This window comes from Pan paniscus, chromosome 7, assembly GCF_029289425.2.
Source record: "Pan paniscus chromosome 7, NHGRI_mPanPan1-v2.0_pri, whole genome shotgun sequence".
In the NCBI taxonomy this organism is placed as follows: domain Eukaryota; kingdom Metazoa; phylum Chordata; class Mammalia; order Primates; family Hominidae; genus Pan; species Pan paniscus.
In genome coordinates, this window is record NC_073256.2 from 137,998,030 (window position 1) to 138,025,125 (window position 27,096).

General features: G+C 41.8%; 1 protein-coding gene across 1 annotated transcript in view; it reads right to left on the reverse strand.

Moving 5' to 3' along the window:
- SNTB1 (syntrophin beta 1) overlaps positions 1 to 27,096 on the reverse strand; it is a 276,230-nt gene that overhangs the window by 37,767 nt on the left and 211,367 nt on the right. The window contains exon 4 of the mRNA XM_055116889.3: positions 1,628 to 1,767. Within this exon, the coding sequence (XP_054972864.2) occupies positions 1,628 to 1,767 (140 nt within the window). The remainder of the gene's footprint in view (positions 1 to 1,627; positions 1,768 to 27,096) is intronic.

Consider the following 27,096-nt stretch of genomic DNA (forward strand, 5'->3'; position numbering starts at 1 on the left):
TCTCCCATTTCGTAAGTTGCCTTTCCATTTTGTTGACTGTTTCCTTTGCTATGCAGAAGCTTTCCAGTTTGATGTAGTTCCATTTATTTATTTATTTTTGCTTTTGTTGCCTGTGCTATAGGTGTCATATACAATAAATCATTGCCAAGGCCAATGTCAAGAATATTTTTCCCTATGTTTTCTTCTGGAAGTTTTACAGTTTCAGATCTTACCTTTAAGTCTTTAATCCATTTTGAGTTTATTTTTGTGTATGGTGTAAAATAGGGTTCATTGTTTTGCATATGAATATCCAGTTTTCCCAGCACCATTTATTGAAGAGAATATCCTTTCTCCATTGTGTATTCTTGGCACCCTTGTCAACAATCAGATGACCACAAATGGGTGAATTTATTTTTGGGCTCTCCAATCTGTTCTACTGGTCTCCGTGTTTTTATGCCAGTATCATAAGGTTTTGATTATTATAGGCTTGTAATACAGTTTGAAATCAGGAAGTGTGATGCCTCTAAAGGTCCATCTATAGATGAATGGATAAAGAAAGTGTGGTATTTACATATAATTCAATATTATTCAGCCTTAAAAAAGAAAGAAATTCTCCCATATTTGACAACATGAATGAACCTGAAGAACATTATGCTAAGTGAAATATGCCAGACACACAAGGACAAACACTACAGGATCCCATTTATATAAGGAATCTAAAATGACGAAGCTCTTAAAGCAGAGAGTAGAATGGTGGTTTCCAGCGGGGAGAGGGAAATGGGGATGTGTTGGCCAAAGGGCACGAAATTTTTGTCATGCAAGTTGAATAAGTTCTAGAGATCTACTGTACAGCATAGCGCCTATAGCTAACAACATGGTATTATATACCTAAAACGTTGCTAAGAGGGTAGATCTTATGTTACATGTTGTTATCACAAAAAATAAAATATAGAGGAAGGAGGAAATTTTTGGAGGTGATGAGTATGTTTATGGTATAGACTATGATGATGGTTTCATAGGTGTATATTTATCTCCAAATTTATCAAATTGTATACATTAAATATGTACATAACTTTGTATGTCAATACCGCGATGAAGTGCTTTTTAAAGACATATTTCACATGAATAATAAATGTGCACTGAAGGACCTGAAAAACCGAGCCTGGCAGCCACCCTTCCACAGGAAGCGTCATGGAACTGAGAAATAACTTGTTATGAGATTTCCTGCTGAACAAGCCTTAAAAAGCACAGTGGAGCATTCCCATATAACATTCTTTTGTGCCACTAAGTGAAGACCCTTGCTTGGTGATTCTACTTGGACTTCAAGACTATAAACATATATGTCCAGTTCATTTCAAAGGGAATGAGATGGAGACCCAGGAAGGCGGCTAGATGAGGACCATCTCGCAGATGTCACTGTTTCTTGATGATGGACGAGTATTTTGTTCTTTGTCTCTGTGTTGTTGCTTCATGTTTGGCCATAGATGATCATTAATCTATGTGGCTAAAAATGTGTGGCTATATTCTTAAGGACCTCTCAGCCCCTGCTGCAATAGTGAGCAGTAATATAACGTGTTGAGCTAATTGTAATTCATTAAAATAGAATCCACCTGCAAACACATCATACCAAACACAAGGCCATGGCTACCTGGTGGCAAGAAGAGGGTATGTGTGAACTGGGCTGAACCAGGCTTCCTTCCTCCGTGGCATGCTGTCATAGATTAAAAGGTCTTTCTCAGTCAGCACAACCAGGGCTGGTTTCCACTGTTTCTCGCTCTCCCCTGGCACCTGAAAAAGAAAGCAGAGAACTGTCAAATGACAGCCTGAGGAAAGGATGATTATGAGAAGTTGGCATCCCCCTAATCAGAGGACTCAGCAATACATTGAGTGTCTTTTGGTTTGGTTGCAAAATCAAAATGGAAAGAACCTTGTCTTTATCCCATGCTTCCTGATCCTTGAAAATATCTGTTGTCTCAAGGACCCTGAAATGTATAGTCAGGACAGCCAAGAAGCAGCCCAGCTGCCACACATCTGTCACTGTTTCTCACCTGCCAGTCAGCACTGAATCTTTATTTCATAGTGGGAGGCAAATGCCTGGGGGAATAAGTACTTCCAGCTGATTCACTAGTACAGTAGCATTTTTTTTTATTATGAAATGGTAAGGTCTAAAAAGTTTTTGAATAAATATCTAAAGGCTCTGAAAAATGTACTACGGTGGCAAATGTCTACCCAGACAGAGTGAGATATCACAGCCTCTTTCCCTAGTCTTTTGCTCTTAGATTGGTTCTGTGATTCAGGCATCATCTTGAAACTTCTCTGGTTCTGTTGAATGTCCAGTTCCATTCACCACCCATAATTTATTAACTCAAGGGTTGAGATGACCTGACAGGAATGTGAAAGGATTGTGATAGTCATCAGTAATGATTGGACCAGATGATCTCTGAAAACCCTTCTAATCTGGAGAATCTGTGTAGCTCAGCTCTTATCTCATGAGCCATCCCCTTGGCCTGATGTTTGCCCTTCCCAAACTTCCTATATGTTCCTCTGTCTATAAAAATGCTCTCCTTCCCATTTGATGGGCCCTAGGATACATCTTTAAGCTCGGTTTAAAAACTCAGTGAATGCTCAATTCTTGCTACTCAAAATATGGACTATGTTCCAGTAGCATCAGCATCATCTGGGAGCTTGCTAGAGTCTCAGGCCCATCCAGATCTGTTGAATCAGAGTCTGCATTTTAACAAAATCTTCAGGTAATCCCTAGGCTCATTAAAGAAACACTGCTCCAGATGAGGTTAAGATTGCTTTTGACACTGACAACTATCAAAGATTTAATGTTGTCATAATAAGTCACAACTCAAAAATCTATTCAGAATCAAAGAAAATTAGACAGTAAGCTAAACAAGTGATAAAGCTAATTTCTTCCCTTTCTAGTCTTATTATTACTTTATCTTAAGTGACACAGTGGAATCCGTATAGAGATAGAAGCATGTGTGTAGCTCTTGCTTTAGGCTAACACCCTAGTATGAGGAATGAGTGATCAAAGTAGAGAAGATTTACAGAATGATGTACGACTTGAGTTCTGTAGGTCCTACATGTAGGCTGCCTAAATCTGAGTCTGTTATTTATTGCCTGTGTGACTCTGGTCAAGATATTCTCTGTGCTTCTATTTCCTTACTGATAAGGATAATATCATATACAACAGTGGTTTTGAGTGCTGACTCGGGAGCTAGCAGGCCTGAACACAAATTTGTGTTACCCAGTTTACTAGCTGTGGGGGTCTTGGGCAAGTCAACTAATTTCTTTGTATCTCAGTTTCTGGATCTGTAAAATGAGAAATAATAGTACCTATAGCAGAGGGTGGTTGTGAAGATTAAATGAGCTAAAATTTGTAGAAATGCTTAATACAGTGCAGAATAAGCATCATGTAAGTACCTGTTAAGTAAAGTAGCACTTACCTCATCATGCTATAGTGGGGATTGAGACAGTGTGTGTAATGTGTTTGGCATGGTAGCTGGCAGATGGTAACGCCCTCAGTAAAACACAGGATGGGGAAATTGTGTCAGACACCAATTTTTGAACATGTCAAAAATGGTGTCCTTTGGAAATGGCATCACTATGACAAGGCAATGACTTTCCTTGGGAAAAATTATAAGACAAGCCAAAAATAAGCTTGGTGCTAACAATTTCAATACCTTTTCTTCCCATCCTTTCCAAAGTTCTCCCAGGAAGAACTCATTGCTTGATGATCACCTTTATATTTTAATGCCTCCCTTCCAGCAATTCCAAACAAAAACTGTGCTTCTGAAGAAGTGCCCTCCCCCACTCCGCTGCTGTAAAGCTATTTATGCTGGAACATGAATGACTGTTGACATATTCCTCATTTTGTGTATTTTATGCATATTTTAAAAGCTAGCTTTAGCTTGTTGCTTTTGTAAAAGGACTTTTTCCAACAGAACAACAGCATCTTCAATAGATCAAAATGAATTGTTAGAGAAGGCAATGTACCAGACCCTGCAAGGTGAATAAAGTATGGTCTCAAGGCATAAAGTGTTTGGGGTGGGGGGAAGGGGGTTCAGAATAAATTTTTTCCAACTTCTACATTAAATTTAGTAAATTACTTTTCCAGCTCATTAAATAGGACTGGAGAAGCTACAAATGATCCTCCCAAAGTGACTAGCTTACTTACCTAGTCAGATGCAATCCATTAACTTTGACCAGAATCAGTCATTTAAATGTGACAGCAACTAAGCATCATTCTTCAAAAACAATATTAAGTTTGAAAATAAGACTCAACAGTAAATACCAACAGTATAATGCAGACTTCTCTACTGGTGGAATCACAAACTCACCCATGTGTCAAGTGGTATATGTAGGTTTAAATAGTCCCAAAGCCCTAAAACATTTTGCAGTCTATTGAAGAGCGCTGTGTGGATATGGTAAACTCTGCTGTGAGAATACTTGGAGTGGGCACATTCCACTATTCCTGTATGCAGAGCTGTTATTTTAATACTAATGTAAATGCTTAGAGGTAGAAGGCTGCCTATGGGGACAAACAACTTTCCAAAGGGGGGAAGAAAATCATGTGGAAGAACAGGGATTTGTTTGTTTTGTTTTTGAGATAGAGTCTTGCTTTGTCGCCCAGGCTGGAGTGCAGTGGTGCGATCTCGGTTCACTGCAAGCTCCGCCTCCTGGGGTTCACGCCATTCTCCTGCCTCAGCCTCCCAAGTAGCTGGGACAACAGGCGCCTGTCACCACGCCCGGCTAATTTTTTTTTTTTTTTTTTTTGTATTTTTAGTAGAGATGGGATTTCACTGTGTTAGCCAGGATGGTCTCGATCTCCTGACCTCATGATCTGCCTGCCTCGGGAAGAACAGGGTTTTAAAAGCCATTCCTTGTGCTACATACGCTTCATTATTTCAAGCCTTTGAAGACCAATTTTTGTCAGGCTCAAATATTGGTGCTATTGTTCTAGTGACAACGTGCATTACAAATGCAGCTTTCCTGGCACCCAAAGGTATTCTGATATGAATACGACAGTTTTGGAGATGTGTCTGCATTTTGTTAACACATGACTCCTGAAACAGATGTGATTTCCATCTCTGCCTGGCTTCCTGCCTTGAGTGCTGCAGTCAGTTTCTCAAGAACTGATCAGATTTCTAATGAAGAAGGTGAAGAAAGGCAACAGGGGAATAAAACATTCAATTCTGAAATTATTCTGAAGCACAACTTTGGTGAGCTGAGTTGCGTCCCTGTAATCACTTCCACAGAGCATGAGAGGAAAGGTTTACAAAATGGCAAGAATTTGAGAGCTGGTGGTAAGAAGTAATTGGTAACAATTATGGAAGTGTCCTTAATTTGAGACAGGTCTCCCAAATCATCTGGGTCAGTGGCTTCCAAACTCTTTAAATTCAATGATCTCTCTGTTCAGATTAAGTCACAAGTCCTAGAACAATATGTAAAAGAATTGGACGGGCGAGGTAGCTCAGGCCTATAATCCCAGCACTTTGGGAGGCCGAGGTGGGCAGATCGCCTGAGGTTGGGAGTTTGAGACCAGCCTGGCCAGCATGGTGAAATGCCGTCTCTACTAAAAATACAAAAATTAGCCAGGTGTGGTGGCGGGTGCCTGTAATCCTAGCCACTCAGGAAGCTGAGCCAGGAGAATCACTTGAACCTGGGAGGCAGAGGTTGCAGTGAGCCAAGATCGCGCCATTGCACTCCAGCCTGGGCAACAGAGTGAGACTCTGTCTCAAAACAAACAAACAAACAAACAAACAAAGAACAAACAAACAATTGAAAGAGACTTTATACGGGGTTGCCTCCCAGTGGGGATCTTGGCCCCTCTGAGACTTTATGTCTTCATCCTAGCACCACCCATGCCTCTAAGTGGGGTTGCTACTAATCTTTGGAATATAGTTTGAAAACTGATCTTGTCTCTTCTAAAATATCTAGAATCTGGCAGGGCACAGTGGCTCATGCCTATACTCCCAGTGCTTTGGGAGACCAAGGTGGGTGGATCACTTAAGGCTGGGAGTTCAAGACCAGCCTGGCCAACATGGTGGAAACTCTGTCTCTACTAGAAATACAAAAATTAGCCGGGCATGGTGGTGCATGCCCTGTAGCCCCCAGCTACTCGGAAGGCTGAGGTGCAACAATTGCTTGAGCCCAGGTGATGGAGTTGCAGTGAGTCAAGATTGCACCACTGCACTCCAGCCTGCGTGACAGAGTGAGACTCTGTGTCAAAAAAGAAAAGAAAACAAACAAACAAACAAACAAAAAACCTAGAATCTTCACATGATTTCCAAAGGGACAGTTTTACCAGAACTTTCAGTGCCTTTTTTGTGGGTTCTTCCAAAGAAAAGAATGATACTGTTGTCACTTAGGCAGAATTGTAAGGATTAAATGAATTCGTGCACATATAGGATTTACAAAGCTGTCTTACAGACAGTAAACAGGCAATCCTTAAAAATCATAGCTATTTTTTACTATTAAGAAGAGTGCACATCAGATTAAAGATCTGAGTGAGCTTGGGCAAGAATTACTTGCCTTTGCTGGGTCAAAATTTCCTCCTCTGCCAAATGATGGGGTGGGACTAAATTATTGCTAGCACCTCCTCAACTTCAAAATCCAATCATCTGTTTAAGTTTAAAGTTATCTGCTACTAGGCTGGAACTGCTTCAGCTACTGGGATTCTTGCTTTACAGCTCTTTGTTCAGTGCACTCTTTTCCTGAGGCAAAAAGCAATACGGGGGTCTCTTTTTCTCGCTTCATACCAACTCACTCTTCCTAACATATTTACTTTCCACCTTCTACTTGAGCACGCATGGCAGGAAGGGCTCACAGTCTTTAGAGCCGAACAGCGTGTCTTCAAAATCTGGCTTTGCCACTTCCCAGCTGAGGGACGTGAACAGCTTACTTAAGTGCTCTAAGCACTTGTTCACTGATGTGTCACATGCTGAGGATGGCCTCCCATGCACGTGTCTTTGAGGATCAAATGAGACAATGTATATAAAACTTCCTACATGATGGGTACTCAAAATGGTAAACTGCCCCAGTTGCTCACCTCAAGACACTGTTTCCCCCAGCTCCCATGAGCAGGAAGGAAGGTCTAGATGTAAGTGACAGAGAACACAAAGTGAAAACGTTCACGAAGGAAGAAGGGCCATCATGGCTTTTGTATTGCAGATCGTGTTTATCTCGACAACTTTTTAATTGAAGTCTGTTTCGCCTCAGGTTGCTAGGTGTTTAGCACAAAGGACAAGCTATTGGTGTAATAATAATAATTAGCATTGATCAACTTCCAAATGCTTTACAAACATTAGATAATTAATCTCCGCATCAACTCTCAGGGAGGCTGATAAAGAAGATAAACAGCATTTAAATGTGGCCACAGGCACATAGGGACAGGGCTAAGCAAGGCCACTCAAATCTCCAGCTCTCTTCTAGCTTGCCCTGAACAATCCCCAGGACCCAGGAATCAGGAGTCAGACAAGACATCTAGAGCTGGTTGGCATGCTGGCTCACGTCTGTAACCCCAGCTACTTGAGAGGCTGAGGCCTGAGACTCATTTTAATCCAGGAGGTGGAGGTCACAGTGAGCTGAGATTGCACCACAACACTCCAGCCTGGGCAACAGAGTGAGACCCTGTCTCAAAAAAAAAAAAAGAAAGAAAAGAAAAAGAAAAAGACATCTAGGACATCTAAAGCTGAATGCAAAGGAGAATGAAAAGGAAGAAAAGGCAAAGGAGAATGAGAAAAAAGGCCAGAAAAAGAAGAAAAGTGCTCTATGGGAGCCTCAGCTTTCTAGGACTAACTTCTCTCTTCTCACAAGCTGTCTAGTACCAGGATCACCTGCTGAATTCAAGATTGGTGTCAAGAGGGGAGCAGAGGCCAGGCACGGTGGCTCAGGCCTGTAATCCCAGCATTTTGGGAGGCCAAGGTGGGCAGATCCCCTGTGGCCAGGAGTTTGAGACCAGCCTGGCCAACATGGTGAAAACTCCTCTCTACTAAAAATACAAAAATTAGCGGGGCATGGTGGTGCACACCTGTAGTCCCAGCTACTCGGGAGGCTGAGGCATGAGAATCGCTTGAACCTGGGAGGCGGAGGTTGCAGTGAGCCGAGATCGCACCATTGCACTCCAGCCTCGGCAACAGAGTGAGACTCTGTCTCAAAAAAAAGGAGAGGAGCAGAATGAATGATGTATCATGTGGATGGATGTTAAGATAATGATGAAAAATAAAGTAAGGTGAAAAGGATGGCAAGAAAAATATGGTCTGATCATGGGACACTAAAGAGCGTGTCATTTTAATTTTTATTTTATTTTTACTTATTTATTTTTTTAGACAGTGTCTTGCTCTGTCTTCCAGGCTGGAATGCAGTGGTGCCACCTTGGCTCACTGCAACCTTTGCCAGCCTGGCCAACAAGGTGAAATCTCTAGTAAAAATATAAAATTAGCCAGGCATGGTGGCACATGCCTCTAATCCCAGCTATTTGGGAGGTTGAGGCAGGAGAATTGCTTGAACCCGGGAGGTGGAAGTTGCAGTGAGCCAAGACCATGCCATTGCACTGCAGCCTGGGCAACAAGAGTGAAACTCCATCTCAAAAAACAAAAATAAAAAACAAGCAAAACAAAAAAACCATAGCAGAACACCTATTCACGTCAAGTACACATAGAATTAACAAGATAGACCGTACTCTGGGCATTAAATCTAGTTTTGATAAGTTTAAATGTATTCAAGTTAAACAATGTATGTTCTTTGACCAAAATGGAATTAAATTAGAAATCAATAATGGAGATCTATGGAAAATAAAAACACAACATATCAAAATCCTCAAGATGTTGCTACAGCAGGACTAAGAAGAAATGGGCAATTAACGCCAATATTAGAAAAGAAGAAAGGATTCAAGTCAATGGTCTCAGCTTTCACCTTAACAAACTAGAAATAGAAAAAAAAATTTTAAATCAAAATAAGCAGAAAATAGGAAATAATAAAGACCAGTGCAGAAATCAATGAAAATGGAAACATGAAAGCATCAGAAAGTTCAACAAAACCAAAATCTGTTTTTTTGAGATCATGATCAATAAACTTCTAGCCACCCAGACTGACCATGAAAATGAGAGAGAAGACACAAATTATGAATATCAGAAATGAAATGAGTTCATGTCCTTTGCAGGGACATGGATGAAGCTGGAAACCATCATTCTCAGCAAACTAACACAGGAACAGAAAACCAAACACCGCATGTTCTCACTCATAAGTGGAAGTTGAACAATGAGAACACATGGACACAGGGAGGGGAACATCACACACTGGGGCTTGTCGGGGGATGGGGGCAAGGGGAGGGAGAGCATTAGGACAAATACCTAATGCATGCGGGGCTTAAAACCTAGATAATGGGTTGATAGGTGCAGCAAACCACCATGGCACATGTATACCTATGTAACAAACCTGTTCATAGCATGTTCTGCACATGTATCCCAGAATTTAAAGTAAAATTTTAAAAAATGAAACAGGGGACATCACTACATAGTCTGCAGATATTAAATACAAGACTGGGTGTGGTTCTCTCATCTATAATCCCAGCGATTTCATAGGCTGACGTGGGAGAATTGCTTAAGGCCAGGTGTTTCAGAACAGCCTGGGAAACATAGTGAGATCCTCTTTATAAATAATAATATTAATAAATATAGCATTAAATGTATGATAATGGGATGTATGAAGAATTGACAAATTCCTTGAAAGACAAACTACTAAAGCATATTCAAGAAGAAATACTGGAACAGCTGGGGATGGTTGCTCACGCCTGTAATCCTAGTACTTTGTGGGGAGGCCAAGGTCGGGGGGATCACCTGAGGTCAGGAGGTCAACACCAGCCTGGCCAACATGGTGAAACCCCATCTTTAACTAAAAATACAAAAATTAGCCAGGCGTGGTGGTGGGTGCCTATAATCCCAGCTACTCCTACTCAGGAGGGTGAAGCAGGAGAATTGCTTGAACCCAGGGGATGGAGGTTGCAGTGAGCCAAGATCGAGACACTTCACTCCAGCCTGGGTGAAAGAGGGAAACTCCGTCTCAAACACACACACACACACACACACACACACACACACACACAACTGGAACAGTACTATCTCTCTTAAAGAAACTGAATCGGTAGTTTAAAATGTTTCTCCCCAAAATACTGAAGGGCCAGATGACTTCACTGAGGAATTCTATCAAATAGTTAAGAAATAATACCAATTACATATAATTCTTTCAGAAAATGGAAGAGTAGAGATACTTCCAACCCATTCTATAGACTAGACTTACGCTGATCCAAAATAAGCCAAATATATTACAAAAATAGAAAACTATAAACCAGTACGCCTCACGAACATAGATCCAAACTTTCTAAACAAAATTTTAGCAAATTGAGTCTGAAATTATATTTAAATGGTAATACATCATGACTAAGCAGGGATTAATCCAAAAAAGCATTGCTGTAGCTATCTAATAACAAATTAAAAATCAATCAATACTTAAAATACTTTAAAAAGTAAGGACAAAACCCAACATCTCTTTCTGATTTTAAAAACACTCAGCAGGTCTGGCGTGGTGGCTCACGCTTGTAAGCCCAACACCTTGGGAGACCGAGGTAGGTGGATCACTTGAGGTCAAGACCAGCCTGGCCAACATGACAAAACGCTGTCTCTACCGAAAATACAAAAATTAGGCCACGCACGGTGGCTCATGCCTGTAATCCCAGCACTTTGGGAGGCCGAGGCGGGCAGATCACCTGAGGTCAGGAGTTCGAGACCAGCCTGGCCAACACTGTGAAACCCTGTCTCTACTAAAAATACAAAAATTAGTTGGGCCTGGTGGTGGGTGCCTGGAGTCCCAACTACTTGGGAGGCTGAGGCAGACTTGCTCGAACCCAGGAGGCAGAGGTTGCAGTGAGCTGAGATCGCACCACTGTACTCCAGCTTGGGTGACAGAGCGAAACTCCATCTCAAAAAAAAAAAAAAAAAAGTGTAGTAATTTAGAAGGAGCAGTTAAGAGAAAAAAGTTTAGGGAAAATGTAATATATTTGATTTTGAGTCATTTAAAGCTGGTGATTTAAAAATCTACATGACAGGGAAAGAATTCTCTCTATCAAGGGAGGAAAGGGCTGAGGGAGTGAACATGTATGACAGTCTACTCTGATGAGCCTTATTGTGGGTTAAACTGTGTTCCCCCAAATTCATATGTTGAAGTCCTGACCCCGGTACCTCAGAATGTGACCTTATCTGGAAATAGGGTCGTCACAGATGTAATTAGTTAAGTTGGGATGAGGTCATATTGGAATAGGTTGGACCCCTAATCCACCTTGACTGGTGTGCTAATAAAAGGGGAAAGGTGTATGCAGATATGTACACAGGGAGGAGGCCACATGAGCATGAAGGAAGAGACCAGGGTGATACGTTTCCATGCCAAGGAATGCCAGGGATTGCCAGCAATCTGGTGGTGACCTGAAACTAGGAGACAGGCATGGAACATATTCTTCCTTATGTCGTCAGAAGGAACCAATCCAGCTGACACCTTAATCTCCTAATTCTAGCCTCCAGAACTGTGAGACTATACATTTCTGTAGTGTAAGCCACCCAGTTTACGGTACTTTGTTATGGCAGCCCTAACAAGTGCATTCGAGCCCTATGCTATAGTTCACCACTCTTAATCTTTTCAGCAACACTTTAAGGTATTTATTATTATCCCCATTTACAGAAGAAGAAACTGTGGTTCTGAGAGGTTATACCCCGGCTAAGCATAGGCAGTGAGAATCATAAAGCCACTCATGTGGCTCATGTGTGGAGCTCAGCTGGACTGTCTCCTCTCAGCTGGAGTGCACAGGCCCAGCTCAGTGCAACGGTGCAGCAGGCCATGCTTCTCTTTGGAGCTCTTCTTTCTGTCGTTCTTTCCTGCCTCCTGGCATGTGAGGCTTCACTCAGGCCAGATGTCAATATTTTGATCCAAATATCTAAATTTCCCTCTTAATAATCAAAACTCTTTATTCCCCAAGCCTCACATCTGCTTAAAGTAATTCAAGACTAAGGTGGAAATGAGTCATAACCCTTAATATGTTGTTCCAGTAAGAGACCTTTCTATTTATAACAAGTAGCTGGGGCAAAATTAGTCCCTTACGTTTACTCTTTATTGCACAATTGAAGGGCTAGTAAATGAAACATAGTCTGTTCTCTAAAGGAGGTGAAACATTTCCATCATTCTATCAATTCAGTTTGCATGATTCTGTTACTTTAGCAAATCCTGTTTTTTTGCTGGTGTTTTTTGCTCACCCCAGGGCAGATGTTTGCAAGTTTCTAAAAGAGTGAAGCCAATGTAATATGCTGTGCAGTTTAAAATCAAACATGTCATATGTTTAACAACATATAACATGAATACAGTGGGTTATGAAACAGCATTGGAATAACTACCAAAGTTAGGCTGTGAAACAGCATTTGCAACTCCCAAACTTTTCGAGATATTTGTAGTCTAGGAAGTTAAGTGGCTCTTGACCTTTCCAGCTCATGGGATAGAAAACACTGGACACAAAACACATCCCTTCAGCAGTGTTACACTAGCTATATTAACCACAGAACCTTCTAGAAAAGGAGTCATAAATTCATATTATTACAGAGGACCAGGTATACAAAGAGAAATAACCTCCATTTCACTTATGAGATAAATTCTTTTCAGGAATTAGCCAATTATTATCAAGAATGATTGTGGGCATGGCATTGCCAAATCTTCCAGTGTTTCAAGAGAAGCCAGGAATCCGAATGTTTTTATGTAAACTTTCCCTATGTTTAAAAGCTAGTGTATTCGTTTCCTATTGGTGCTGCAAGAAGTTTCCACAAACTTGGTGGTATTTGCTATCCTATAGTGCTGGAAGTCAGACGTCCTGAAATTTTGGTGTTGGCAGGTCTGGTTCTTTCTGCAGGCCCTGGGGAGAACCCTCTTCCTTGCCTTTTCCTGCTTCCGGGTCCCCCACATTCCTTGGCTCTTGGCTCTGCATCGTGTTACCTCTTCTCCTGCTGTTTCTGTCACCACGTCACCTTCTCTTGCTTCTGACCCTCCTGCCTCCCTCTTATAAGGACACTTGTGATGACACTGGGCCCATCTGGATGATCTGGGATCCTCTCTCCATCTCAAGATCCTAAACTTCATCGCATCTGCAGAGTTCCCTTTCCCAGGTAAGTCAACACATCACAGGTTCTGGGGGTTAGGATGTGGACGTCCTTGTGGGGAACATTATTCTGCCTACCTCAGTTGGCAACGAGTTTAAGTTGAAAAATAACGTATGGAGCGAAATGACAGGAAATATGGAATTTGCTTTAAAATCCCTCCCTTGTCTCTTCTAAAAATGGGCAAATGGGGGAAAGAAGGTAGATAAAATAGTGACAATTGTTGAAACTGGAGGTTCATTATTGTTTTTTATTTTCCTTTAGGTAAGTTTTAAGAATCCCTAAATGGCTGAGTATGGTGGCTCACACCTATAATCCCAGCACTTTGGGAGGCCGAGGCGGGTGGATCACCTGAGGCCAGGAGCTCAAGACCAGCCTGGCCAACATGGTGAAACCCTGTCTCTACTAAAAATACAAAAATTAGCTGGGCATGGTAGCGCGTGCCTGTAATTTCAGCTACTTGGGAGGTTGAGGCAGGAGAATCGCTTGAATCCAGGAGGTGGAGGTTGCGGTGAGCCGAGATCGCACCACTGCACTCCAGCCTGGGCAACAGAGCGAGACTCTGTCTCAAAAACAAAACAAAACAAAACGAAACAGACAAACAAACAAAAAACCCAACAACAACAAAAAGAAAACTAATGTTTTATGGGAGGAAATTTGTATGTGGCAGCTTTAAGAGTTCAGCACCTTTCAAAGTTATTGAGGCACAGTTCTTACAAATTATAAAGATCTCCACAATAATCCTCTGGCCCCAACCCACTACCCATTCCCCACTCCTTTACTAATTCCTTCTAGTTTTGAAAAATCAGCCTCTGGAAATTCTCACCTTGTGTGGGATGCCTGTCCTTTGTGTATCATGGTTCCATAATTTATATATCCTTAGACCCTGTGGAATGACTGGAGTACAGTGGTGTTCAACAGATTCTTGCTGAACTCTGAGCAACTAAAGTCACACCTAGTCAACTGTGCCTTAGGCTCCCCCAGTGAATACTGTAAACCGTTTAAGCATCATTGTTTGAAGAGCTCAGAGGCCTGAGATCTATGTGCTCTCTCACGGACCTTCTTCGCCCACCCATGGCTCCAATTCCCATTTCCCTTCATTAGGTGTGAGCGGTCCATACTCAGCTTCCAGAAATGGATGAAAGGCTGCTTCTAATCTGTGAGCTCACAGATAATTAAATTAGCCTCCTCTCGATGTGGTGGGGGAAGCTATTTTACTTTCATTAACTCCAAAGGGCCATTTCAATTAAAGTCTCTATTTGGTAAACAAGTTATCTTTGACTTACAGACTTTACTTCCTTAACTTTCAGGAAAGATGCCCTTTAAAGGGATGCTGATATGCAGAAATTGACAATTTTTTTTTAAAAAGCTATCTTTTGAAAGGGAGATAACATTATTGCTAAATCCAAAAACAGCAGGCTCTTTGGGAAAAAAAATGTATGCTTCAACATCCTGTGTTTTGTTTCCAAAGGATAAAAGGTGGGGTGTGTTTGTGGGCTTCCTTGTCTACTTTCTCATTTTATTGTTCCATCAAAAAAGAAAGCCAGAAGTTCTTTGAAGGAAGAAAATGTTAAAATGTAGGGAGTGTCTGGCCTCAACATCACACCAACATTTCCTAAACTCACGGCCTGGCATTATGGCTATTCAGTAATGTCAGACACCATAATACCATTTACTATATGAACAAAACATCAACATGCTTGCTTTCAGTGCGATCTACCAAAGCTTTATGACTAACCAACCAAACCAAAAAAAAAAAAAAAAACAAGAATTGATTTTAGAGAAATTGTAAAACTGTGTTCCAAGGACCAAGTGAGAAACAAATTCTGAAGCCCACTTATCCTGCTTTAAACTCCTTCGTAAAACCTGCCCCAACTGGGAATAGTCATTTTTTTTTTTCCTCTGACTTCCTGGCAGCAAGGAGGGAGTCTAGTAGTAAGGACATAAATCTTATCTGACACTTCTAGTTTGCAATTCAGCTTAGTTATTTTCACTGTGGTCTTGAAGAAGTTACTTATCTTCTCCATGCTGCAGTTTCCGCATCTGTAAAATGGGGATATTACTTCTTCTCTAAGACTGTTAGGAGGATGGAATTAGATAATGTATTTAAAGGGTGTTTCTCAAAATTTCATTGGTAGATTATCTGCTTCAGAATGAGCGGGGTTGCCGGCTACAAATTCAGAAGCCTGCTCCTCCTAGGATCCAATTATTCAAAAGTGCTGTGGGTGTCTCCCAGAAATCTAGATCTATAGGAAGGGGCCTGGGTAAGTCTTCTGCATACTATTGTTTGAGCATATCTGTAATAAGCATCAATTAGCATCACTACCATCATAATGTATATACCACTCATTTTCTACCAGTGACCAGTCTCCTTGGATTCCCTGCCTTGTATCACTGGGTATTTGCTATAAATAGATTCTTGAATCCCTGATTCACTGAATCCTGGTATCCAGGAATTGAGACTACACATCTGTATTTATACACCGTCTTTTGAGGACTCTGATGTGCAGCCTGCTTTGGGAATCACTGACCCATGTAACTCATTCTGATACTGGATTATAGCCCTTTATTACTTAACCATTTAGCCAGTGTCTACAATACTATCATAAATGCTCGCTGAGATCGGTTGACCTGAATAAAGGTACATCTGCCAAAGTAAACCTCCAAGCTATGATAAGCTCTGCTCAGGGATTTCCTCCTCCTCATTTCTTTCTAATGTTATATTTATGAACATTTGATTCACTCACAGTAATTTTTCCAAACTCTAAGTCACTAATGTACCACTGTCATGATTTTTGTTGTAACCACTTGTACTGAATTGCCAATTGCCCATCCATCTTAGTCAATCCTGGCTGCTATAACAAATTACCATAGACTGAGTTGCTTAAACAACAACATTATTTCTCACAGTTCTGGAGTCTGGTAAGTACAAAATCAAGGGACTGGGAGACCTGCTGTCTGGTGAGGGCCCCCTTCCTGGTTTGTAGATGGCTATATTCTCATTGTATCCTCATATGGTGGAAGGAGCCAGCTAGCTCTCTTGCCTCTTCTAAGAGAGGGGCATTCATGATGGGATAGTTCCTGTCAGGACCTAATGACCCCTCATAACCTAATGACCCGCCCTCATGACATAATTACCCTTATGCCCCCTGAGGCCCTGCTTCCAAATGTCACCACATTGGGATTAGCATTTCAATATATAAATTGTCATGCAGACACATTCAGTCCATTGTACTACCCAGAATTTACTCTTTCCTTCTATTTCCTAAAATAACTCCAAAATTATTAGAAGTGATAATATATCCAACCAGAAAATTCCATTTTCCAGCTCCATCTTATCTTGCACATTCACCCTCCTCTAACAATTCCAACACATCAGAGTCTTCCACCTCCACCCCATTAGCCTCAGTCAATATCCAAGTTCACATTCCTATGGACAGGCTCATCCTACACTGCAAAGAATCTGCTTCATGCAGCTGTTTTTATGGCAGCTGGCAAATTCTTCGTAGTTATCGAATAGGAAATGATATAAGTGTGATTTCCAAATAGAAAAGTAGCTGTGAAAATGTGGGGCGACATGCTTTGTTCCTCTCTCTCACTTTATTTTTCCCCCTCAAAATTCCCTTTTGCCATGAATGATACATAGGTGGCCAACATGCTCCTTGCTGGAGTTAAAGAATCATGAGGCTTCTTTCTTCTGTCTTTCAATTTCCTGCCAGTACCTAGTATCAGCCTGATTTAAGCAGATAACAGTATCTATTTCATAGGATTATTGTGACAATCAAATGAGGTAACAGATGCAAAGTAGGAAGCACAGGAAACATTATATAGAGTACTTGCAAGAATGTGTGTTGTAAAAGTGCAGGCCATAATGATTAATGCTTTCTGGAATCCCCACACTCCCTGCTGGTCTTGCAGGGCCCATCACATATGAAAAGACATCCGCTGTCTTATCAGCATATCCTTACACAAGTATCATCTTTGCTTCTCCTGTGTTCATTATAGGTTTCTTTCTTTTGTTTCGTTTTCTTTTTTTTTTTTTTTTGAGACAGAGTCGCTCTGTAGTCCAGGCTGGAGTGCAGTGGCGCGATCTCGGCTCACTGCAACCTCCACCTCCTGGGTCCCGGTTCAAGCAATTCTCCTGCCTCAGGCTCCTGAGTAGCTGGTATTACAGGCATGCACCACCATGCCTGGCTAATTTTTGTATTTTTAGTAGAGACGGGGTTTCACCATGTTGGCCAGGCTGGTCTTGAACTCCTGACCTCGTGATCCGCCGGCCTCGGCCTCCCAAAGTGCTGGAATTACCAGCGTGAGCCACTGCGCCCTGCCTCATTATAGGTTTCAACCTAACACATATCACTTTCATTCTCTGGAATGAAATACCTGCAAGGCATTAAAGTTTCCAAGAGAGAGCATCTGCAGAAGTAGGTACCACAGAAAACATGTACCCTAACCAGCCTAAAAGTCAGCATCGTGGATTCTCAGATGCTTCCCTCCTAGATTTTCCTCTGTCCTCGGATCATCAGCAAGTTCTGAAAATTAGCCACACCAAACTCCTCCTCATGCTTTTTGTCTTTTCATATTTCACTTCTAACAATTTACTTCTCCCTCCAGCATCTTCTTATGTGTTCCTCATTTACCAAGCTCTGTGAGATTTAGCCTACTTCATCCTGCCTTTTGACCCTCTGAGAATTGGTGACCTTTTCATTATAGTCACCTTTTTCCTCTAGCCATGTTAAGACCTAAGGGTCAAAGGTGTACATGCTATTCTAGATAGATTTGTCAGAGATGCATAGCAACCCCGGGACCTCCTTGCTTTCTGCCAGGAAGGAATGTCTGGCATAAAACTCTGGTTTTATACCTCACAATGTGAGGAGTATGAGATTTTGGACAGAAAACACGTTATCCATGACAATGCTATGGGTAGTAGATGTACTGCAGCTGGTATCAACAACTGCCCTTTTTTATGGCTCTGTAAAGGCTTCTTTTGCACCTATTCTGGCATCTCTTCTTTTAGCCTCATACTAACCTCACCCCAACAAATTTCTGAGTCCTTTAGAGACTTGTTCCCCTGGGTGTCCTATGCAATCCTGTTCCATAAAAACTCAGTTCTCCTCTTTTCCTCACTGTGTGCAAAGAGTGTGATTTAGGATAAAGAAGGTGATTTCCTTGATATGCAAACATTTCAGTCTCAGTGGCTACAAAGATCCATTTTCATTAAATTGCAAAAGGGACAGCTCAGTTAAAGATGATGATGATGATGATGATATCACAAATAAAAAATAGACCACTTCAGTTTAATTTTTTACTACTTTCTCATAAAGGGAATAGTAAGGGTCAAACTTTTCCTACTGCTTCTATTATGATAGTCACTAATTATATACAGTTGATCCCATTCATGAAGAAAGCTAAATCACCTATGAAAATAAATTTCATTTTATTAAAAAGTATGAAAAAGGCTAAAAGCTTTGATAGAAAGCTACTAAAAATATAAATTAGCAGTCCAATTTCAAGCTAATAAGCAGAATTTTTTTTTTTTTCCAAGAGAGAGGGCCTAGCTCTGTCACCCAGGCTGGAGTGCAGTGTCGTGATCACGGCATGCTGCAGCCTCAAACTCTTGGGGTCAAGGGATCCTCCTGCCTCAGCCTCCTTTAGCTGGAACTACAGGTGTGTGCCACCACACCAGGATAATTTTTTTTTTTTGTAGAGTCAAGCTGTTGCTACATTGCCCAGGCTGGTCTCGAACTCCTGGCCTCCAGCAATCCTCCCACCCCAGTCTCCCAAAGTGCAGGTGTGATCCACTGTGCCTGGCCAAGCAGAGAATTTTTTTAAAAATTCATTTGTACCATTAGAACAGCCTATTCCAACTAAATGAGATAATATGTATTCTTTCATGCTATAAATATTTGTTAAGTACATGCTATGTGCCAGACACTGTGCTGGGAGCTAGGCACTTTGTGACAAACAGAAGTAGACAAGCTTTCCCTCAGATGGAGCTTTTAGGCTGGCAGAGAGGACAGGCATTACATAAGCCATCAAATAAATAAAGAAATATATCATAAACGGTGGTAACTGTTGGTATTCATCATGAGGCATATATAAGAGCTCTATTGAGTCAGTTTCCCTTTCTCCTACTCTGGGGTCTTTGCAATTCCTAATTCTGAATAAGTGAATTAAATGCCACTGGGGAGGTAACAGGGCCGGTGAATCTGCTGTATACACCTGGAATAATGCTGCTGGCGTTCTGTAAATATTTCTGCAAACAGCAGATTCCTTTGCATATGATCCTTTCCCCACACCCCGTTCCCATGGCTTTTTTTGTTGTTGTTGGCTAAATGTTTACACAGCTGTTAAAAAGAAAAAGGGAGAATAAAACAACTTTGAGGACACAAAACAAAAACAAAAAAACTCAGACACTCCTATCTTGCTTTGATTTTCCATCTTCTCAAACTTAAAAAAAAATCAGTTGTAAAGTTTTGATTCACAGGGTAGATCATGAAGAGAACTATGAGGTCAGTAAAATCTAATCGTGGTGCCGGGGATGATATTCAAAACATTTAACAACCGTCACAGACTCCCACTGAAGCAGGCACCGAAAGGAAAGATGCCCTAAGCCTAGGCAGTACACAGCAGCTGAAAAGCCATCCAGTGGCAGCCTCGCATGCTCACACCACATTTCTTCTGCCTTCCATTCTGTCTCAGCACCCTCGGGTCTCATGTCTGAGTCCATTATCTCAAGGTCTTGCAGCCAATCAAATACTTATGGAGTATATCCTGTGTCACTCCATCCCCGGAACTGGACAGTGAATAAGGCTCAAGTAGTCCTTTACCTAATGGGACTCAGAGTCTCTGTTGGTGATGGACAAAAGGAAGGAAACAAACAAATGATGAGATAAAGGAGAAAGAAGAAATGAGTCCATTTAATAAACTCATTCTTACAGGAGGGTTAGGGCTTAAAGAGTTAGTCTTATAAGCGGTATTTGCATCTTAAGAAGGGACAAATCATTAGGCCAAAGAAATGAATTGTTAATGATAGGATTTCAGCCATAAAAAGGCATAATGAGAAAATTATTTGGGGAGATGGCACATCGGACAGAGGTTTTTCCTAATCGCATAAATCACCTCATCTGGAAAGCTATCTGGAGATTCTATTTTTAAAGCTGGCCCAAATTCACAAATACAAAAGGTCCTTGTCTGGAAGAGGGGAAATACCAAACTCTTCAGGGGATCTTTCTTAAAATGGCATCAGGCAGGGGAGAGAGGAGGGACTTTCATTGTTCACTTCACTCAATTCAATTCTGTATTGTTTGAGATTTTATGGGCCTTTGATACTTTTGTTATGTATTATGTATGTAACATATCTCTTCTAAGGAGCTCAGTACATGTCTTTATTTATTTATTTTGAGACAGGGTCCTGCTCTGTCACCCAGGCTGAAGTGGGGTGGTGCAATCATGGGTCACTGCAGCCTTGATCTCCTGGGCTCAAGTGATCCTCCCTCCTCAGCCTCCCGAGTCGCTGGCACTACAGGTGCATCCCACTGCACTGAGCTATTATGTATGTATGTATGTATGTTTTGAGACAGAGTTTCTCTCTTGTTGCCCAGGCTGGAGTGCAATGGTGCAGTCTCAGCTCACTGCAACCTCCACCTCCCGGGTTCCAGTGATTCTCTTACCTCAGCCTCCCAAGTAGCTGGGATTACAGGCATGCGCCACCAAGCCCAGCTAATTTTTGTACTTTTAGTAGAGGCGGGGTTTCACCATGTTGGCCAGGCTGGTCTCGAACTCCTGACCTCAGGTGATCCACCTGCCTCGGCCTCCCAAAGTGCTGGGATTACAGGTGTGAGCCACCGCACTCAGCCACTAATATTTATTTTTTGTAGAGACAGGGTCTTGCTATGTTGCTTAGGCTGGTCTGGAATTTCTGGCCTCAAGCGATCCTCCCACCTCAGCCTTCCAAAGTACTGGGATTACAGGTGAAAGCCACGGCAACCGGCTGCTCATGTCTTAATGTATAAATCTCAAATGATTTCAAGTGAATTATTTCAAACTTTGAGTTTCCTCGTGTGTTGTTTTAGCACCTCAGAGGGATATGTCTGCCGTTTCTATAGCTCATGGGCAAAAGTAAAGGCAAAAGAAGACAAGGGTAATGGGAATACTGTTTGATAGGTATGGAGTTTCAGTTTGGGAAGATGAAAAAGTGCTGTGGCTGGATGGTGGTGATGGTTGCACAACAATGCAAAGGTACTTAATTGAACCATACAATAAAAAAAATAGTTAAAATTGTCAATTTTATGTTATGTATATTTTACCATGCATTCACACAAAAAAGTGAAGGCAAGAGTCAAGCAGAAGGCCCAGAGGCTAAAATAAACCTCCTCAGATGTTAACTCTCCTTGGTCCTCCTTGAGGCTTGACTGCACAGGCTCCTGGGCTACATCGCTGTGCTTTGTCTCTGCAGTGGACTTGTCAGAGGTGTTTGAACCAGAGCAACTCCATCTTGAATAGGAGCTGGGTAAAATGAGGCTGAGTCCTACTGGGCTGATTTCCCAGATGGTTATGGCATTCTAATTCACAGGATGAGACAGGAGGTCTGCACAAGGTACAGGTCATAAAGACCTTGTGGATAAAACAGCTTGCAGTAAAGAAGCTGGCCAAAACCCACCAAAACCAAGGTGGCAACAAGAGTGACCTCTGGTCATTCCTCACTACTACACTCCCACCAGCGCCATGACAGTTTACAAATGCCATGGCAACATCAGGAAGTTACCCTATATGGTCTAAAAGGGGGAGGCATGAATAATCCACCCCTTGTTTAGCATATCATCAAGAAATAACCATAAAAATGGGCAACCAGGAGCCCTAGGGGCTGCTCTGTCTATGAAGTGGTCATTTTTTTTTTTTATTCCCCTAATTTCTTTTTTTTTTAGACAGTGTTTCACTCTTGTTGCCCAGGCTGGAGTGCAATGGCTCAATCTCAGCTCACTGCAACCTCTGCCTCATGGGTTCAAGCAATTCTCCTGCCTCAGCCTCCCGAGTAGCTGGGATTGCAGGCATGCACTACCACGCCCGGCTAATTTTGTGCGTTTAGTAAAGATGGGGTTTCTCCATGTTGGTCAGGCTGGTCTCGAACTCTCGACCTCAGGTGATCTGCCCACCTTGGCCTCCCAAAGTGTTGGGATTACAGGCGTGAGCCACCGCGTCCAGCTTATTCCTCTACTTTCTTAATAAACTTGCTTTCACTTTACTCTATGGACTCTCCCTGAATTATTTCTTGCATGAGATCCAAGAATCCTCTCTTAGGGTCTGGATTGGGACCCCTTTCCTGTAATGGACTCACTTTCTTGATCAATATGTTGAGCTGCTTTTTCATGCATGTGTGTCTGTGTGTGTTAACTACCTTCCCTGCCCATGTTCAATGACATACGTATAATCACATACATCCATACCCCCCAGGAGCAGGGGATAAAGCAGAGGGATGTGGATGGTTTCGCAAGCTGCTCTTCTTAAATTTTTCTATGCCTTTTAAGCTAAAAAAGCATTTTCCAGTGTCTCTCTACATAACATGCATACATTAAGGCACACATTCACAAAGGTCGACATTCACTAAACCAAAAATCTATCATGATATTTTCTCTAATCAGAGACCAGAATATCAACATTTATTAATTTTGAGTATATCTATATGTCTGTTATTTGATACCAAAAACTTTAATAAACTGAGACCTCCTCTGTTTATTAAACCCACTGTTTACAGTGGTGTGTTAATTTTCTATTGCTACAAACCAATCATGACCCAATGCAGATTTACAGCTGCACAGGTCAGAAGTCTGACCCAAGTCTGATCGGGCTGAAATCAAGATGTCAGCATGGCTGTGCTCCTGTCTGGAGGCCCTAGAGGAGAATCTGTTTCCTGGCTCATTTAGGTTGTTGGCTGAATTCAGTTCTTTTTGGTTATAAGACCAAGGTCCCCATTTCCTTGCTATCAGCTGAGGGCCATTCCCAGTTTCTGGAGGTTGCCTGCATTCCTGGGCTCTTCTCCACCCTCCCTTCCACCTTCAAAGCCGGCAATGGTGGATAAAGTCTCTCTCCTCCTTCACATCCCTCCTGTGTCTTTCTCTGTGCTCTCTCTGACCACAGTCAGGAAAGCGTCTTTTCTTTTAAGGGCTTATGTGATGAGACTGGGCACATCTGGATAATCCAGACTACTCTGTTCATTTCAAGGTCCATAACTTTAATTACATATGCAGAGGTTTGGTGCTTAATGCATAGACATCTGTGGTAGGCTGAACAGTGGTCCCCCCACAAATGATGTTCATGTCCCAATACCTGGAACCTGTGCTACCTTATATGGCAAAGACTTTGCAGAGGTCTCGAGATAGGGAGACTAGCCTGAGTTATCTGAATGAGCCCTAAATGCAATCACAAGCCCTAAATGCAATCACAAGAGGGACATTTCAGATAGACGAGCAGAAGGCAGTGGACCATAGAGACAGAGACTAGAGTGATGTGGCCACAAGCCAAGGATACCAGTGGCCACCAGAAGCTGGAAGACGCAAGAAATAGATTGTCCCTTAGAGCATCCAGAGGGCACGTGGCCCTACCAACACCTTGATTTTGGCCCAGTGATGCTGATTTTGGACTTCTGAATTCTAGGTCTATGAGAGAATAAATTTCTGTTTTAAGCCACTGGGTTTGTGATAATTTGCTATAGCAGCTATAGGAAACTAGCACAACACCCCCCAGGGAGCCATTAATCTGTCTCCCACAAGGGATGCGATGGATTTTTATAAGCACGTGTGATTTGCACACTCTTGTTCCATAGCCAGGGTTCCTGCTGAATTGGCATTTTCACAGGACAGCAGTTTTTAGGAGTAGCAGGACATCACATTAGTGAAAAATGAGTATCCTTTACAAGAAAACCACAAAGAAGGATCCTAATGCATGTGTTTGCTAATTGATTGCCATTTTGGCAAACTCTTAATAAGGATATAAGTCATCAGGTAATTATACAAAGTAAGAATATGGGAGCAGCATTATGGAAGGGGGCGGAGCCAATGAATTTGCTGATCTGTGCATTGCAGACTGAATATGTTCCCCTAGAACTGAGCCACCCTGGCAGCATCAGGACACAGGCCCCGGTCAGGGATGAATCAGGCTTCTGGCTCATCCTGCTGCCCCAATGACTTACAATCTTAATCCTTCAGAGGCCTAAAGTCCTGGAAAGGTTGCAGTTTTGGTGACTTATATATAATTCCAACAAAAATCAAGACAAATTTAAAACAGAACATACATTGTATGTGAAATTAAGAGTTTCTTGGTAGATTTTTCCAACTACAAAAGTCTTCATTAATTCCTCAAGAGTAAACTTTTTTCTGTTTGGGGATGGGAAGATGCTTTGCTGGCGCTTATTCTGCTCACTGGGAAAACTATGTGCACACAAGTCCAGAGCCATCCAGCCTGAAGTCCCGCTTCTGGCTCTCACACATCCCTTTCCATTCCAATCCATTGTTTTCCTCTTGGCTTTCAAAGTTCCCTCAATCTGGCCTCATGTCATCCCTCCAGGAAGAGTCTCAATTCTTCTCAAGGGAACTCAGGGCTTATCTGGTCATTTCTTCATTGGGTCTCCACAGTTCCACATGACTTCTTCATCCTCATCTCTGCACATTTGCATATAACAGAGCCCCTATCTGTAACACCAGCCCCACTTCTTTATGCCAGGCCAAACTTTCTTCATCCTTTAGCATTCACAGACTTTCTCCAAACAACCTTCTCCTGAGTGTCATTTATGGCTGAATCACTTAGTATACATTTACTCTGTGCCAAGTACTGAACTGTGGATAGCAGTGAAGAAGTCAGACAAGGTCTCACCCCCCAGGAGCTTACAGTCTAGTGAGGGAGATGAGAATAAAAACAGGGAAGCAAACAAAGCATTCAGATTGTAGCAGGCACCATGTTCATTTCCTATGCCCCTGTAACACATTACCATAAACCAGGTTGCTTAAAGCAGTACGTATTTATTCCCTTATAGTTCTGGAGGCCAAAAGTCTGAAATTCGAATTAATGGGGGAAAGTCAAAAGCATCCTCAGGGCTGCCCTCCCTCCTGATCCTCTAGGGGAGAGCCCTTTGCTTTGCTCTTCCTAGCTTCTAGAGGTGCATTTTTTTTCAGCCCTGCATCTTCAAAGCCAGAGCCATAGCATCTTCTCTCTCTGACTCTGCTTCCATCGCACGGCTCCTCCTCTGTGTGAAGTCTCCCTTGGCCTCCCTCTTATAAAGATACATGTGGTTACACGTAGGACCCAGTGAAATAATGCAGGCAGGATTATGTCTGCATGGCAAGGTCTTCAATATGTACAACTACCCTTTTTCCATATGGGGCAATGTTCACAGGTTCCAGGGCTTAGGATCTGGATATGTTTACAGGCCATTATTCGGGCTACCACAGGGTTCTGTAGAAAACAAGCCAGGCAGGAAGAAAGGTGCTACCTCTATATAAGGTGGCCAGGAAAGGTGAATGTCATCAGGGAACTTTAAGTCAAGATTTAAAGAGTGAGAACAAGCCTTGGTCCTTGATTATTCATCAGTGGCCGTAACAAAATAGAAATACACATTAAAAGTTAATAAAAATACCGCACAAATAATGTGTATTAACAATGAGCTGTATAATTGTGTGATTTCTATCTCATCAGAACCTAATGATTACCTCCAGAAAATGTGAGGTTGACAAAATGACCTTGTGTGCACATGCAGATTTTTAAAAAATATTTCTGAAGCTAATTGCTGCTTGATGCTTTTGCTATAAATCCAGGTTTTATATTTATTCATGCCTCATTTCAAAATAAATCTGAAGAATTAAATATCGTTTTGACAATGATAAATGCTTAAGTAAAGATATACATGATCAGTCAGTTCACCAAATATTCAGACTGGCCATTTCACTGTTGGAAAATCCCACTTCCATTCATTTGCTGGAGATTGTTGGAGATTAGCCAATTGAACCCTGAAATCTATAATTTGAAGAATAATTAAGAGTTATTTTATATATGTCAAAGAGATGTCGTAGTTGTAAAGAATAGAAGATTGGAAATAACTGTTTTTTTAAAATGATAGATGCTTCTCTTTAAATATTAAGTGCTTTTCTCTTTGCAAAATTCATAGCTATTCAAGGTTTCTAAAATGCTGCTAAAGTTGTCATTCTTAATGTGGATGCTAGTGACATGGATAGGTACAGTTTGTTAAAATTTATCAAGCTATACTTATAGCATTTGGATTATGCATAAGCTATACTTATTACATTTAAAAATAGCAATTTATTTGTTGTTAAAAAACAGAAAATGCCGGGAAGTAACAAGAAACACAGAAAACATGATCTAGCTCCTCAAAATTTTAGTTGGAATATTTCAGTTCACCTCTTCTTTATCTGTTTACCTGTCTGTGTGGCAGTTTAAGGAGGGCCACAAATCCATCAAGAAGTAGAGTCTCTTTCTCTCCTCTGGGCAGGCCCCATGACTTGTTTTGACTAACAGGATGCAGCAGAAGTGATGCTGTGCAACTTCTGAAACTGGGTTTGAAGACATTCTGCACCTCCTGCTTTCATGCACTTGGAACACTGCGCCCCTGGGATCCAGCCACCATGCTGAGAGAGGCCCAAGCCATACAGACAGAGAACATGGAGAACAAAGGTGCTCCAGTTGACAATCCCAGCTGAGCTCCCAAATGACAACCAAGACCAATTATCAGCCATATGTGTGCACCATCTTGGATGGTACAGCTCAGTGCAGTTTCCAGATGACTGCAGGTCCTGCTGACAGAACATGGAGCAGAAGTTCTTTCTGGCTAAACCCAGTCAGCCCACAGAATTGTGAGAGATGTTAAATTGGCTGTTGCTTTTAAGCTGCTGCCCCAGTGAAAAGGCATTTAATT